Raw genomic sequence first — 18,096 nt, 5'->3', positions numbered from 1 at the left:
AGATTCTGCACCCCACACAGATTTTCTGTATATCTGAGCCAAAATTAATATTGCCCACGCAACCCAAATTTCCAAGTGAAGAGGTGAGAGAATTTGGGGGCAGTCTTGAAAATTTTAAACCTTTAGTATTGCACGGTTTTTCATATTACAGGAATCAGGGTTGTTGGATGCTTTTTTATTTCCCTTTTTCAAAAAAACAAACAAAACAAAACCATTTCAGGTCATCACATTTTTAAAATACATAGGACACAGATGAAATTATAATAACAACCAACTATTTTCAGCCCAGAACCCTACAATTTGGTTTAAAATTTTCTGTCTGGAAGCTGCCATTATCTCTCTTTGAATTATTAGGACCTTCCAAGCATGTGAAGCAATAAGCTGGCTCTACTAATTATTCCTGAAAGGCTCATTAAAGGTGTTTCAGACTGAACAAGGTTAATCATCCATTAATAGAAAAACCATGTGACATAGCTCCTCTGGATTTCTGTTAAATAAAAGTTTAATTGATTGGGTATATGTTCTTCACACTTTCTCATACCTTGTTCATGTCACAAAACTAGTAATTAAAATAAAATATTATTCAGAGTTTAATTGGATACCTGAGCTGGATAACTGTATGCATTGCCTAGCCATGGAGTTGTTTTCATTCCTTAGCTCTATAATGAAGATTAAAGGATTCTCAACCTGTTGTGACAGCCTAACTAAGACAACTAGGAAGGAAATTTCCATGACAAATCTTTAGCTGTAGCAGAAGAAATATCTGGCTGAATACATGCATTCAGCGGACTTGAACTATGGCTAAAAGCTGGCAGAGTCCATTCAATAGTCTTGTAGCACCTTAAAGACTATCACACTTAATTTATTTGTGGCATATGCTTTCATAGTCCAAAGTCCACTTTGTCTGGTGTGTGAAGCAATTGATCATCATCATCATCATCATATTTTAGTATTTGTACCCTGCTCATCTGACTGGGTTTCCCAAGTCACTCTGGGCAGCTCCAGAGAATATTAAAAACACGATAAAAGTTCAAACATTAAAAACTTCCCTAAACAGGGCTGCTTTCAGATGGATTCTAAAAGTCAGATAGTTGTTTATTTCCTTAACATCTAATGGGAGGGTGTTCCACAAGGTGGGCGCCACCACCGAGAAGGCCATCTACCTGTTTCCCTGTAACCTCACTTCTCACAATGAGGGAACCACCAGACGGCCCTCGGAGCTGGACCTCAGCGTCTGGGCAGAACCATGGGGGTGGATACTAAGTAGGTATAGAATAGAATCATAGAATCATAGAGTTGGAAGTGACCACAAGGGCCATCGAGTCCAACCCCCTGCCAAGCAGGAAACACCATCAGAGCACTCCTGACATATGATTGTCAAGCCTCTGCTTAAAGACCTCCAAAGAAGGAGACTCCACCACACTCCTTGGCAGCAAATTCCACTGTCGAACAGCTCTTACTGTCAGGAAGTTCTTCCTAATGTTTAGGTGGAATCTTCTTTCTTGTAGTTTGAATCCATTGCTCCGTGTCCGCTTCTCTGGAGCAGCAGAAAACAACCTTTCTCCCTCCTCTATGTGACATCCTTTTATATATTTGAACATGGCTATCATATCACCCCTTAACCTCCTCTTCTCCAGGCTAAACATGCCCAGCTCCCTTAGCCGTTCCTCATAAGGCATCGTTTCCAGGCCTTTGACCATTTTGGTTGCCCTCCTCTGGACACGTTCCAGTTTGTCAGTGTCCTTCTTGAATTGTGGTGCCCAGAACTGGACACAGTACTCCAGGTGAGGTCTGACCAGAGCAGAATACAGTGGCACTATTACTTCCCTTGATCTAGATGCTATACTCCTATTGATGCAGCCCAGAATTGCATTGGCTTTTTTAGCTGCCGCGTCACACTGTTGGCTCATGTCAAGTTTGTGGTCAACCAAGACTCCTAGATCCTTTTCACATGTACTGCTCTCAAGCCAGGTGTCACCCATCTTGTATTTGTATAAATTCCCAAAGGTAAGCAGACAGGTGGGTTCTCCCCCCTAGCCTCCAAAAAGCAGGTCAAAGAGGTAAACAATGGAACTGATAGCAGACATGCTGCATTTCTGTGCAATTACTACAAGATTAAATCAAATCATATACATCCTTCACTTTACTCCACTCAGGCACGCAAGAAGCCTCAGAGTTGAAGAACACATCCTAGTCCGGCAAAAACCATACTGTCTGACTTTTTCATACCCCAAAACGGGACGTGTGTCTCCTGGGACATGCTCCCGAGGAAGTCATATGACCCACACCTCGCTCTCACTCCCCAAAGAGCACTTTTTCGGGGGGGGGAGCACAGTGTGAGAGCATGCAAGATCGCAGCACCCAAAATGGCTTCCGTGATCTCACGTGAAAAAACGGGATGTCCTGTTTTCTCAGGGCACTTGGCAGGTATGCAAAAACACGTAAGGATGAGGCAGAGCTAATGAGGGGTATGGTTTTGGAAAAGTCCTGAAGGCCTGCAAGAGAGGCTTTGGGGGGGGTCACATTAAGCCCCCATGCCTGATCAACTGTGTCTTGGTTTCATGGTCACCCATGTCCAGTTCTATTACTTCTTATGTGCTATGTAGTAAATAGCAGTATTGGCTTAATGACAGTTTTGATCAAGAAAACAGTGTGGAAGAAAGGGTTTGCTTCTCTGTAGATATTAATGGTACATGCATCTGATGAAAGGGGCTATGATGCTACCTTATACCACAATCAATTTGTTCAGATTTAAAGCTTCTGTTTGGGGCAACTGACCAAGTCTTAGGAATGTATGACTCCCTGATACTATATTTGGATAATGCTCGTATCCTGCCTGTACTTCTCTTCACAAGGCACCAGGTGCTCAGACCTGGAACTCTAGCCATGGAACCCAGTCATCTTGTTCTACTTGTTCAGCTTGCTAGTGAAGGGACCGCCTAACCTCATCTCTGCTACTCTGTAGCATCACCACCACAGAGGAATGAGAGGTGGTAGTGCTGCTGTTAGCATAGCAGGGATCAGCTGACACAAGGGACTGATAGGCTTCCACCTGGTTCTATGAAACTGCTGACTTGGTCTGGCACCTTTGCTCATCCAACCACCAGCCTAGTCTCTAACCTCTTTGAGTTAATGGATGATCTGTGATCAGAGCTTGAAGGATGTAGCCCACCAGCAACTTCATAAACCTTCTGGGTTTCCCACCAACCTGTTTGCCAAAAAGAGGGGAGCAAGACAACCATAATACGTGGCTGATGCGCCGCATTCATCTTGGTGGTCACGAGTTGTACAGACCTCTATTAGGAGACTCCTATTGATTTAGACAATGGCTTGGAAATAATGTGAAGACCTAAATGGTGATGTATAGTCTGCTTTAGCATGCCTGCAATCTACTTACACTCAAGAGTATCTATGATGTTGTTTAGGCTCATAATCGGAGCTACTAAACCAGCAATTAATTATGCTATTAATCACTGTGCTTACATTAATTATAGCTCAGAGGAATTGCCTGGTAAAATGAAAGTCACATCCATCTAAATTCAGCCTACCTGCTGGAGCATGAAACAAGTTTCAAGATACCGTATTAATTTTGTGATGCTTCAAAAAGAGAGAGAGAAGGAAAAATGAACATGCTACCACCACTTTCTGGGCCTGTATTCAAACAAACTATAGGCATGTTCACACACATGCTCTAAATGTGCATGGGGGCAGTGGCGGAGGAAGAGGAGTGCGGGGGAGAGTGCACCACACCCGGCAGCGCGATCCCAGTGGGGTGCCATCGTGGGTGCCCCCCCCCCGAGCTGGGTGCCACGCCCCCACAGGCAGCGCGCCACACCCCTCTGTGCAACTAACGACCCTGATAAAGTGGGGTCCCTGGTTGTGCAGAGAAGTCTACTCATGTTTCAGTGAACATAAGTAGAAGTCCCCTAGATATCTTTCCCATGTAATGTAGGGAAGATCAGAGACTCTACACAAGAAGACCTTGGGGCTGGGGCTTGCATGTGTGCCCTTTTCATCACCCACACTTTGAGCATTCAGGCAAATTCCTGAACACACCTTTTGTCTCACTACCATCTGGATCCAACCTAGTGCAAATACTTCCGGCCTTATTGCACAAGCATGCAGAGAGTACTCACATTGGTTCTATGATGTAGCTCAAGGTGGCATTCACAGTGTCCCCAGATAGTATTACATGCAGGCACTGCCCACAGCCATATTTGATACAGTTTCTATATCCTGTGTCTCCATTTAGAACCATGTTCTGGAACCCATTAATTTGTTCTCCAAAGTACTCCCCTCTTCCTACTTTGAAAAGTTTGTTCACACTCTGGTTCAACCTGCAAACTCAGACTGTTCAAAGTTGAAGTCTTGTAGCAGAAACCTGGATTCGCCACTACATAATTAAAAGAAACTTCTAATACATCTGCTTTTGGATTGTCTACTTCAGTGGATATAGTAAGACATGGTGCCTGACATGTGTAGGAAAGATGCACAATGCTTAGCCTCCTTTATAATCACTAACAGAGACTTCCCCAAAAACTTCTGTAATCAAGCAGAGATATAAGGGATCAGGCTGTGCTTAAGCTGTTCCTGGACCTAAGTCATCAAAAGCCTTGTAAATTAATACAAGAACATTGGAAACTGGCCCAGCAGTGTAAACATGCATTTCCAAGTTTTGTTCACGAGCTGCTCCCCAGGCAAGGTGCACATCATTTTGCTTAGTGCCAGAAGATGCTAACACTTGCATCTGATTAGGAGATGACAAAAGAAGGGAGGGATAGGCAATGGAAAGACACAGAAGTGCGAGAATAGAGGTCACTAACCCAATAAGCATGGGATGATGTAACTATACACATGTATAGAATAACATTATCCTCATCCTTCCCCGGCCTGGCCGAGACTAAGAAACCTTTTCTGCCAAATAGTGACAGAGTTTATGTTATGAACTGCACGCCCGAGCTAAAACTGGTTGAGCCCAGAAATCTCACGTTTCTTTTGGAAGGATTATGGATTAGAGAAAAAATATTACACAAATGTATGTTATTGGGATACACTCATCCTGATCTATGACTCATTAAGAAGGCCCTTTGGCATTCAATATTGGATAGCCTCAATTTATTACAAATCAGCAATCACAACAGAAAATATTATGTTTGTTTACACTTGAACAACAGCCAGAAAATCTATCATGATATACTGCCTAAACGAGAATACGATTCCTTCACTTTGAGAAAAGGCAGGGGGAAGTGGACACACCATTTTAGACTCGCAGTTCTCAAAATGTGAGTCAGGAGGGGCTGTTCTTACTAAGCCTGCTGGTCCCCAACTGTGTTTTCGGAGCCCATTAGTGTGATTTGAGGGACCAAGAGAGTGATTATTCGAATAAATGAAGGTGCTTAGAAACGTGCGGATTCAAAACAAAAATTAAATTTGCCGAATGTCATATTGCAAGGCACACATTTATTTGGAAGTAAAATCAGCATTGCCAGCTCTTGAAATAAAAAATTCTGGTACATGGCTGGGGTCAGGTATTTGGTCTCTAGAGCAAGTTTAGGAGGGAGTGGATCCAAAAGGGAGAGCTTACCATTTTAGGTGTTAAAGGTGTAAAGGTAAAGGGACCCCTGACCATTAGGTCCAGTCGTGGCCGACTCTGGAGTCGCAGCGCTCATCTCGCTTTATTGGCCGAGGGAGCCGGCGTACAGCTTCCGGGTCATGTGGCCAGCATGACTAAGCCGCTTCTGGTGAACCAGAGCAGCACACGGAAACGCCGTTTACCTTCTCACCAGAGTGGTACCTATTTATCTATTTTCACTTTGACGTGCTTTCGAACTGCTAGGTTGGCAGGAGCAGGGACCGAGCAATGGGAGCTCACACCGTCACAGGGATTCGAACCACCGGCCTTCTGACCGGCAAGTCCTAGGCTCTGTGGTTTAATCCACAGCGCCACCTGCGTCCCTATTTTAGGTGTTACTTCTCCTATAATGTACAGAATACTATGGAAATGCTGAAGGGATGAAATAGTTAGGTAGGGATGGCTTTTCTCCTTGTTTTCTCAGCAGCAGGCCTGAAAGCAAACAAACAGGACCATCCCAGCTGGCAGTCCTAAAGGAAGTCCTATTAGATGTTAATAGGGTTCACATCCAACTAAAAATGGCAATGTTTGGGCTGCCAACCTCAGTGCCTTTGGATCAGGCTAGAAATGTGTACAAAAGGTTAATGTTTCCCATTTAAACTTTGTTAATTAAGTCATTAGTCTTATATAATTGTTTAATTAAACCATATAATTAATAAGTGCATCTTTTAGGAGCAGGAGCTTCAGACAAATCGCATGACTCGGCCATTGGTAAGACCGTGCTAGGAAGTACACACAGACTCATCCAAGGCACAAAGGGCAGAGAAGCCAGCTTGTTGTTCTGCTATTTCAATATAAAAGAAAGATAAGGAAAATAATGAGAAAAGAAAACCGTAATTAAACTCTTTTCTTTCAAGCTGATTAGTTAAGGGGAAACTCATCAATAATCCCCCAATCACACAGTACAGGAACCGGTAAAAGAGACAAAAGCTATAAGGATGCTTTTAAGTAATGTTGCAAGGACCTTTGATGGGAAGAACTTGCTTGTGAGTAAACATTACAGAAGAAACCTGGCACAGGGAAGGGCATTGCTACAGTGCAATATCGCAATTTTTTGATTCTGCTTCCCACTGACTACTGAAAACCCTAACAGGACAGCCAGCAGAAGTTTCCCCTGTTCCAAACTCTCTTCAGCAGGAATTTGACTTATATACCACCCTTTTTGGCATCTGGGTTCTGCTGGGTCATGCGAACAAGCTGAAAGGGGTTTGTAATACCTGTAGATCCCGCCTTACCCAGCTACTCCCCAGAATGCTCCTTTTTTGGACTGAGCAACCGCTTAGCTGGGGGAGGGCAACTGTAACCAGACATGGAAGCCCAAGATCCACCAAATCCAAACTATCTCATCCAGGCAGATCTTGGGTTTGGATTATGTGGTTAGTGTGGCAGAAGATCAAGATCTATTCTGCATCTTCTGAAGATGTAGGACAGAGAGAGGAAGGTTGGATGTTTTCCCCTTCTGGAAATTTGTGTGTGGGAAGATGTGCGTTCTGTAGGCGTTATGGGCAGTGCTTTTTTTCTTAAAAAATGTTTAAGAGTACTCTCATTTTGACTCATGAAAATCACCATTTTATAGTTCAAATCAGGAAAAATAAATACAATACATTGACAAAAGTACAAGGATTCACAAAATGTTTAGGGGAATGCTTACCCCTGCATACCCTCAGAAAAAAAGCACTGATTATGGGCATCTTTCCCTTTCAGACAAGACCCATAAAAGCGAATAGAGAAACAGCCAGGTAAACAATTATCTGCATAAGCTCTGGGAAGGACAACCTGGTAGAGAAGACTAAGCTTAGTGCCCTTCCATAGCTTTCATGTAATAATGAACACAGTCACCTTTATTTCAACATTTATGGTAGGGAAGTATATATTTTCCTAAGAATTTCAAACTGCAGAATAACTTTCCCCCCCCCCCCCCAGTTGATCACTCAAACTCTTTCCCTGCTTTTGAGTTTAGTTCTGTGGACCCTTGAGATTTTCTATTCTAAATATTTAGTTACTCATCCAAACTAAAGCCAATCTATCATGTGTTTATGATCCACCCATTTTCATATTAAGTGTATTTTCTGTCTTCTCTTAAAAATACATTAACATGCTTTACAAATATTTAAATTAAACACAGGCTGACTTTCACAGCTGAGTCTCAGCCCTGTTTTGCAGCTGCCCCAGTGGAATTCCTCTCACATCATTAGAGAATGGGGGTTAGGAAGAGGTGCAGCTTCAGTGCAGGCTAAGCAAAATCTAATATATCTAGTCAATCTGAATATTCCATATAACTATGAAGTCAGTTTCACAGAGAAAGGATTGGGTTTTTGTTTTGTTTTTTACAGAAGGGTTGTATTTCTCCTCATCCAAGACACACCCCTAACAATCATGGCAATGTCAGAACTGGACTGTCAAACCAGCAGCTCTCAGCTATGGGAAAAACTAAGCATATGTGTTTATTTGTGAAAGAGGGCTGTGTGTGTGTGCGCGCGCGCGCAAGCACACAGATTTCCTCCTCTCCAACCTGTCTCTTTTATACATCAGGCCAATTGTGGGGGACACAGAAGGGTCTAAGTGAATTGTGGGGTAGGTTGGGAAGCAAGATTTTTCGTGATTTTTCGATGCTATAAATCTGAAATAAATACAGTAGAGGCCCTGATTCTCTAACTGCAAAGACCACCAGGGTTCTTCTAACTCTGCCCTGGGAGGCCCTCTCTAAACATCAACTCTCCACTCCATAGTATTGTTTCCTGAGTCCTAAGACTGTTGTACAAGTTGTTGACTATCTTTGCAGATTAAAGTTGTGCATTACACCAATCTTAATTCTGTGCTACACATTCACGGATTCAAATTCATCCCTTTACCTTGCCTTCTCTCAGTTGCTCCAGGTACTTGCCTCCATTTCCATCTCACTTAACGCTCATTCACACATTACACTGTACACACGTACAAGCTGCCTCTACACAGGTAGAAATAGTTGTGTGAAATAGATTACACATGTAGTTTTATACAGTTCATTTATTGTGCACACAGGTACGCAAGATGGTGTGCTTGTTTGTTTGGCTTAAAAAAATTAATCAAAATGAACATTTAGCACTCAACATGAAAACATTGATGGCACACTACCAGCTCTTCCACTGACACATGAAGAAGGGGTGAGAAGAATAAATAAGCAGGAGGGAGAAAATGGGGCAGCTGGACAGGGGTGGAAAGAGGTCACCATATGATTGGCTTGAAGACCCAAAGCCAGATTGGCCTTTGCAAGCTATGTGTACATTAAAAGCATATGTAGATGTCATGAATAGTTCCATATAAAGTCATATTTGGCAGAGACAATGCTCAAATGGGAACAATTGTTCATATATGTCATAAAGAGTCCACCAAACAGCTGCAAAATCCTCAGTGTTCTGTGTTTCCACTTAATGATTTCAGGTGGTAGGCGAGCTTTTCCAGAATAGCAATGCAGACACTTGTACACTTGTTGAATGTTTAGTTACAGAGTCAGGAAGGGAGAAAAGCAGTGAAAGTTTAGGAGAGGGGCTGTCTGATCATAGCTAGAAGGGGCTCCTTTTATTATTACAGTGGTACCTCGGGTTACAAACACTTCGGGTTACAAACACTTCAGGTTACAAATTCTGCTAACCTGGTAGTAGTACCTCAGGTTGCGAACTTTGCCTCAGGATGAGAACAAAAATCGTGCACCAGTGGTGCGACGGCAGCAGCAGGCCCCATTCACTAAAGTGGTTAAGTGGTTAAGAACGGACCTTCGGAATGAATTAAGTACCACTGTAAAAGCAAAGTACCACTGTAAAAGCAAGGCACACAGAGAAATTATTATTATTATTATTATTATTATTATTACCCCGCCCATCTGCCTGAGGCCCCCCCCCCCGCCACTCTGGGCAGCTTCCAATCAAGTGTTAAACACACAATTTGTGCCTTACATGTGAACAGGATGAACATGCAAATGATATCCCCCACCATCACATCTAATGTGGCCCCAAAGTTGCAAAGATTGGAATTTTCCAGCATCTGGTAGGCCACAATACGTGGATGTTGTGCATGCCTGACCCACCAGACCACTGGTGGGTCAAGACAATGGCTCCACTCCTCAAGGCTGAGTTGGGGTGAAGTTCATCTGTCTTATTATTACTTGCCTTCAACTGCTTTTACTTTTCAAAGCACTGTTCTCCTTCTCTCTCTTCCCACATAAACAGGACAGAGAATAAGCGACCAGGAACCCCCATAAATGAATATGCTCAAACTCAGCTGCAAGAAATCATCAAGCAGATGCGAGAAAGGACAGCCACGTATAAAGAAAAACTGAGTGACCCAGTCATCTCCTCTCCTGAGCCCAGTCCAACAGCAAGTAAGTTCATTTGTATAGTTGTAAACTCTCAGAACGTATTTTGTATAGTCAACCATCTACCTATATCTGTATTTGATTGTATTTGGTTCCTTTGCTATGGCTTGTGGCTGATTCAAATAAAGATTTTATCTCTCTAAATTCATGGAAACAAATTGCAGCCTCACCAACACTTCCACTTGTCCTTTGCCTAGAAGGCACAGGTCTGAGTGGTTTTTCCTTTGCCCATCACTTTTCCCTGGAGAACCTGCTCTTTAGCACTAACGTGGAACAAACAGCAATCCGCAGAAAACTCAATTGCCATTTGTTCCGATTCAGTGTTAAAGATTGTGTTTCCCCATGGGAAAGCAAAATGGGGCAAAAGGAAAGTTGGATAAGCCCTGCACCACACCTACATGTGCTTGAATTAGTCTTGAATGTAATAAACTGGCACTGTCATTCAAATCGTTACACTGGTTTATGCTTCCTAAGCTGTATGGGTCAGCCCTAGACAGTGTGTGAACCAGGAAACCAAACATTAAGTCCAGAAACCCATGTTTTGAAGACTACCCAGTGCTTGACACTTGCTCTGTTTTTGCAACTCCAGGAAGAAATAAAAAGAAATAAAAAACTGGAGTTTGCTGAGTGAGTAAATTACACAACATTTGGGGCATAAACATTATCTTGCAATTTTATTTTTAAGAGATACTGACATTGACTGTAATACACTAAGCCACAGCAGGATATGCATCTCACCTGAAATCAATTAACCACTGTATTTAACAACTGTCAGAAGAAATCTGTATTCCTTACTATGCACAATAGACAGAAGGAAGTGTATAGTTGGCACATCCTGCAGTTCATTGAGATTGCTGTCTGCTCTTAAGCTGAATGCAATAAACTGGACAAATGCACTGGGGTGAATAAGTTAACAGCAGCTTATCTATTTCCTTATGCTTCCCAAGAAAAGTAGAAATCAGAGAGATGAAATATCAATATTTCAGCTTTTTGGTCCTGCAACAGTACCCTTACACACACTTTTCTTTCCTAGATTTTGCCAGTAGCAGACCATGTGGTGGAGCAACAGCAAGGTTAGCACAGTGCAAATGTGCCAGCAGGTGCACTAGATGGTACTACTGGTGCGCTTGCACTGTGTGAATCTCCCCGTTGTCTTTCCCCTTCCCCTCTACTTCCTAGTAAGCAGCAGCCATGCATCATGCTGCCTCACTGGATTTCTGTCTCTCTTGCATTCAGGCACACCTACAGCAGAAATTAAGATACCTTGTGTTTATTAAGTTAATAGAGCAGGAGGGAGTCCACCTTGCTGGCCTGGCCCCACCCCCAATAAGAACATCCCCACCAACTCCATCCCTTGGACCTCTGCACATTTGACAAAGGTCTTAAGGGGGACCCTAGACACATACAATTCACATGATGAGTTTAATGCCCAATTCATTTGATGCTTTTCCTGGTCAGGGAGGCAGTTCGGGGGCGGGGGGAGCTGGCTTATTTTCATCAACATGTTTTGAATCAGCACACAATAGCCAATCATGTGATTAGGTCTGGCACACTCTTCACATCCCAATTAACAATCAGGTGCCGAAAGTTTTGTAACTTTTTTATATCCAGAGCTGGTTTTACCATAAACGAACACAAAGCCGTTGATTTGAAGAATGAATTCCAGAAAGGATCCTACTTTCTAGCCTCATGTCTTATTCAAACTGTCAACCCTGTACAGAATGCAGTACTAGTTTTTTTCCTAGGAAAAGAGGTACTGGAACTCACCATGAACGCTTCCCTTGTTCTCTTATAATGCCAATGGCGCCCATTTGAGAGGTGCCGGAACTGAGTTCTGGTGAGTTCTGGCTGAAAAGAAGCCCTGACTTAATGTATAGTTATCATGCATCTTGCTGAAAGGAAATGATTAAAAAAAAATACATTTAAATGCATTTCATCTTTCATACCTAGGACACATTTCATCATGGTGTAGGGAGATGTATAGGGAAATATTAACACTAATAACAATATTAGTTTTAATCCTCACCCTGCCAAACATGTTCCTGAGGCAGAGTGGATTTTGTTGACAGCTGTTCACAGAGTGCAGACCCTCCAAGTGTCCCTATTTTCCAGGGATGTCCCTGATTCAGAGAAGCTGTTCCAGTTTCTGATTTGATCCCAGAATGTCCCACTTTTCCTTAGGATGTCCCTATTTTCATTGGTGAAATATTGGAGGATGTGGAGTTATCCAACTCCCTTACCCCTGAGCCATCTGAAGGGAAGTTCTGTACAGTGGTACCTCGTGTTACAGATAGGATCTGTTCCAGAGGCCCGTCAGTAATGTGAAATGCCCACAACTCAAAGCGCTGTGTTTGCGCAGGCGCGGGCATGATTTAGCACTTCTGCCCATGTGCAAAGCGTGATTTAGCATTTCTGTGCATGCGCGAGTGGCGAAACCTGGAAGTAACCCATTCCAGTAGTTCCAGGTTGCTGCGGGACGTAATGCAAAAAGATGCAACATGAAGCAGACACAACACAAGGTATGACTGCATAGGGAAGAGTTTTTTTAATGTTTAATGCTTTATTATGTTTTTATATATGTTGGAAGCTGCCCAGAGTGACTGGGGAAACCTAGTAAGATGTGTGGTGTATAAACAGTAAAATTATCATCATGGAATGGGACGTCCCTATTTTCATCGGAGAAATGTTGGAGGGTTTTCTGGTGTATAACTCTCTGTAGCTTCAGATATCTTTGTGCATTTGAGAAACTTGTGTGCAATGCTGCCTCTTTGGAAACTTCTCTAGCACCCAAAAAGACGGCGCCACCCCCTCCGCCAAAAGAAGAGAAAAAAGAGGAGAAAAAAGAGGAGAAGAAAGAAGAGGAGAAGAAACCAGAAGAAGCAAAACCAGAGGAGCATTACTGTGATATGCTGTGCTGCAAATTCAAGAGGCCGCCCATAAAAGAATACTTGAGGAAAATGAAGCTACCAGAAAGTATAGATGCATACACAGGTAAGCTGAAGGCCTTCTTACAGGAAAGAGGTGCTGGCAGCTGTAAATACGATAAAATTACTGGTAGCTCATACTAATTATAAAGGCCTCTGTTGACATATGTTAGGGTTGCCATATTTTAAGAAGTAAAAAATCCTCTCACGGAAGTTGTTGAGCTTTTTTGAGGGGAAATCACCTAAAAGCATGGTCAAAGAGTGACACTGAAACACACACTTCCTGGTTCTGTTGGCAAAAACCTGGACATTTTCCCAGTTTTTCAATATTCACCCCAGCCTGGAAATTTCACTTCAATCCTATGCATGTTCGGCAAATTCCAGATGTATGGTAACCCTGCATAAGTACTACTGTTATGTTACACAGACAAGTAGGTGGGTTGGCACTAGTCACTTATTGTATTCACTGGTGAAATTAAGAATCTGCCTTGCCAATACAATCCAAAAGCCCAGCCCAGTTCATCTCAATTTTTTCAGCCTTGGACTCACCTTTAGCTAACCTGAAACTTGTGACCCTCTACTAATTTGAGGACCGGCTACAAGAAACTGGCCTGCTCAGTCAATGTTTGGTAAACAGCTTAGCCAACACATAAGATGTGGTTGGGTTTTTGAGTTATAATTAAACTTGATATATCCTTGGGCATTTTATTTATATATTGAAGGCGATGTATTCTCATATATACTCTTCCAAAAACAGGAAGAGTAATTTTAAGGGTGTTTTGTTTTTTTCTAGATCGTCGCTATATAGGATGGCTGTTTTTGGTTACCGTTGCTTATAACTGGAACTGCTGGTTCATCCCACTGCGATTGGTATTCCCGTTTCAGACACCAAGCAACATGATATACTGGATTGTGATAGACATCTTATGTGATATCTGCTATGTCTGTGATCTGCTGATATTTCAACCCCGAGTACAATTCGTGAGAGGTGGAGATATAATAGTAAGTAAAGGTGGGCAGGGAGGTAAGACACAGAAGAACCACCCAATAAGTAGACCCCGTAGTGTAGCAGGTAATGTTGGATTTTGACCAGAGGGACCTATGTTCAAGTCCCCAGTCAGCCATGAGCATGGGCCTCTCTAGTTTAAATTAATGTGACTATTCCTATAATACCTGGCCATATGTCATACTAGATATGACAGGTGAGTTAGCAACAATGTCTGGAGGCCCATGAGTTCCCCATCTGTGCAGTAGAACACATGAGTCTTTAATAGTGTGCATTTTTTTACATAAAAAAGATATATATGTTGCAGCAGGTGATTTTAAAATCTATATGATACAGAGTTTAAGAGCTACTTTTAAAAATGCAAATTTTCCTGCTTTCTTGATGCATCATTCTTTTCCACTTTTTACTATGGAAAAGAAGTTCAGCTAGCTGAATAGGGAGATATCTAGTTACCATAAAGGTACCGTATGTATGATAAGAATTAAGGAAAATAGAGGGATTAACTTTTATCCATTTTGTATGCCAAGGACATTTTTTCCTTTGATTTGATTTATTACATTTCTATGCCACTTTTCATTCAACTGAATCGCCAAGCGGCTTGCAAACAATAAATAACATAATAGGTAAAGGTAAAGGGACCCCTGACCATTAGGTCCAGTCGTGACCGACTCTGGGGTTGCAGCACGTATCTCGCTTTATTGGCCGAGGGAGCCAGCGTACAGCTTCTGGGTCATGTGGCCAGCATGACTAAGCTGCTTCTGGCGAACCAGAGCAGTGCACGGAAATGCCATTTACCTTCCCGCTGGAGCGGTACCTATTTATCTACTTGCACTTTGACGTGCTTTCGAACTGCTAGGTTGGCAGGAGCTGGGACCGAGCAACGGGAGCTCACCCTGTCATGGGGATTCAAACTGCCGACCTTCCAATCAGCAAGCCCTAGGCTCTGTGGTTTAACCCACAGCACCACCCGTGTCCCTAAATAACATAATAGAACATCACAAATACGACATAAATCATAATGAACAATGAACAAAATGCAATCAATGAAACACTATTAACAAAGCAACTAGAAAAATAAGCTAAACAGCACAATTTCAACAAAAGGCATATTATAGGTTTCACAAAGTACTACAGCATTCATAATCTATAAACCAATATATAAAAAACAAACTAAACACTGAAGAATTCACACACACACACACACACTCCACCCCATGACTCATAACCTTCCACTCTATTCAGTTCCTTAAACAGTACATAAACATAATGCCTGTAGGAATGGAAGGTGGAGCAAGGCAGGTAGGGGAAAAATCATGGCCAGCACAAAGTTTTTGTCATCGCTAATAAGGATAAAGAAACCTCCTTCACATGAAGTACAGAAGAATGTTCAGGTGTAGAGTTCTGATCAACATCCCATACCCTTTTAATATGTGGCTCTTTTGGGGGGGGCATTATTGGGTAATTGTTTTTATTTTAATTTTGTGTGAAACACACTGAGACCTAGGGCGGTATATAAAGTCAATAAATAATAAATAATAATCTCAAGGTAGGGTTGGGAAGAAAGCCTGTCTGAAACCCAGGAGTGCTGCTGCCAATCAATGTAGACCATAGTGGGTTAGATAGGCCAATAGTGTGACACAATGTAGGGCAATTTCCTAAGTGCAAACAAGGTCCACCTACCCACAGACAGTAATTTAAAAATAAACATCTAATCTTTCTTAATATATGCACTGTTGACAGTTCTAATGCTAATGAGAGCACATTCATCCAGCTTTGTGTGTGTGTATTTTAGAGCCTATGAACCCAAACCCATAATCCAACTGTTCTGAGATTTTTATTCTAACAATATCTCCCTCCATCCTCCCTCTATACCTTTAAATATTTTCAAAAGAGAGGCTGGAGATTTTCCCCATGCAGAATCATGAAATTTTAATCACCCCTAAATATTCCACAAAGGGTGTCCACCTAACTGCACAGGCTTCTTCTCAGTCTTGTTTCCTAATGCATACTGTTTATTTGAAATAAATAACCAATTGTTAATCTACATGTTTGCTTAGATTTCCAGATTTTCTAAGCCATTTGCTCATTCCCAAATAAAGTTGCTAAAAAGAAAACTGTGCCTTGGAAAGATGTTATCGCCCTACAAACATACAAATCCCAATCCAACTTAATATCCCAGGGTTTGGTGTCAGTGCGTATGACCCCTTGCTCAAGCTCAGCAAAACAAGATTGTGTCAGAGATTGCTTGAGACTCCGATACATTCTGCCTTGAGTTCCAGAGGCTATACATTAAATTTTAAAAGTTAGCTGTAACTAAATCCAAAATCAATTGAATGAGTTGGCTGTGCCTAACTGAAGTCTCATTGCTTTCAGTAAAGCTTAGTGACAACTCACATTAGCTGGGTGACCAAGGATACGAATTTGGATGTATGCATGAAAACTTGCCTAAAACAAAGGTTTGTGCTTTGAAACCTCAGTCCACAAGTGCTAATGGACTTCAGCTAATCATGTCTAATTTAGTCATATGCTATCCTGAAATGGTTCTTTGTTTTTGTACTGAGCTTTACCTAACTGCATGTTTTTCCTGTTTCTAATTATAGTCAGATAAAGTAGAAATGAAGAAATACTACCGGAGTACGTTAAAATTTCGGGTAAGTAAATAAGGCACGCTTGCTAAGGGAACAAAACAGTTATTCAAACTATATATCCACTTGGACATGACTGTCCTACAGCTTCCCTCTCCCCACCAAGGTAGTCTTCAAGGTGGAAATCAGGCAGAAAATCAGTAGTGATGTACATTTCAGATGTTGGAACTGAAATTGAAATTGATACCTGATCAAAAACTTACGGTCCCATCCCATTAGATAATGGATTCCATCGCAACCTATGGTCCTATCCCAAAGGGTGGTGAACCTTTGGCCCTTGGGACACTGCTGAACTGAAACACCCACCAGCCCCAATGATCATGACCAATATCCAAGACTGGTGGGAACTGTAGTCCGAGGCCTCTCACCCTTGCATGAAAGAAATAAGAGGTTTGCCTTTGATGGAGCATCAAAGATTCAGCTCCTGATTCTCCTATTGCAGCCACCTCCTATTGCAGCCACCATATTTGGTTAATTGTTTGCCTACTTTCTGATGGACCTGTTGGCGATCTATCATATTTGAGCAGCACTTGAAGCCCTTCCTACGTTACTCAATTCATTACAAGGGACTGCTCTTGTGAATGAAAACTATAATGTGGAAAGAAGCCTCGAGAGATTTGGTGTTGAGAAGGAATCCTTTCTTAGCTCAGATGAGCCATGCTCATCTTGAAATCTGGATTAGATATTTGAAACTCACAATATTTCAAGGCAAAATTTCTCTGCTAAGGACCAAAGAAATGTGAGGTGGACGAGAACACAATATGGCCTGCTACACGTGCCCTGAAATGGGATATACTGACTTCACAGAAAACATTTTGCTTGATCTTTGTCAATATTTTAATACCACTTATTCGGCTTTTGACTACATATGCAGTTCTGAGCTTTTCTTGAAATCTCCCAAAGATGGACATTTCATTTTAGCACCTTGTTCAATCTCTTACCAATAACCTAGATGACGAATCCAGTCAGAAACTAGGGATCCATTGGGTAAATCCAGCCTTACAATACCATCATCTGGGCTCAGTTTATTTATATACTGCATGCATTTTCTGGAGTGCTCAAAGTGGTTCAGAGAAAAGAAGAAGGTAACAACAATTTTCTGCACACAGAAAATGTGTTCCATGTACTAGAAAGATAGGACCTGAGCATTCCATTACAGTTTTTAACTACATGAGAATTAATTTAATATTGTAACTGAACTTTTTTCTTCAACAGCTTGATGTGTTTTCTGTAATACCGTTTGACGTCTTGTACGTTGTGTTTGGATTTAATGCAATATTTAGAGCAAACAAGGTGGTGAAGGTAAGATGAGATTATCTACTGTTACCCTCAGTCCAGGGACAGAAATCCTACTGGTAAATACATACTGTTGCTCATCCACAGTGGTCAGGGGAGATTTCCAAATATACACGGCACAGGATGGTATCAAACTTCTTCCAGCTGCACAACACAAACTGGTTGTTTTGAAGTTTATTGGGTCATTCCAATTCTAAATAAGTGGTTTTTGAGCTGAAAAACATGTGGTTCCATATGTCAGC

The 18,096-nt window shown here is 41.9% G+C and overlaps 1 protein-coding gene across 1 annotated transcript in view; it reads left to right on the top strand.

Annotated features, from left to right (window-relative positions):
- Positions 1-18,096, top strand: part of CNGB3 (cyclic nucleotide gated channel subunit beta 3) — a 65,574-nt gene that overhangs the window by 25,786 nt on the left and 21,692 nt on the right. Inside the window, exons 4-8 of the mRNA XM_081206078.1 lie at positions 9,838-9,989; positions 12,768-12,974; positions 13,701-13,909; positions 16,514-16,564; positions 17,774-17,860. Coding sequence (XP_081062204.1) covers positions 9,838-9,989; positions 12,768-12,974; positions 13,701-13,909; positions 16,514-16,564; positions 17,774-17,860 — 706 coding nt within the window. The remainder of the gene's footprint in view (positions 1-9,837; positions 9,990-12,767; positions 12,975-13,700; positions 13,910-16,513; positions 16,565-17,773; positions 17,861-18,096) is intronic.

This window comes from Podarcis bocagei (assembly GCF_964188305.1).
Source record: "Podarcis bocagei genome assembly, chromosome: 8".
Lineage (NCBI taxonomy): Eukaryota > Metazoa > Chordata > Lepidosauria > Squamata > Lacertidae > Podarcis > Podarcis bocagei.
Note: the sequence above shows the minus strand (reverse complement) of the source record. Positions and strands in the feature narration are given on the sequence as shown.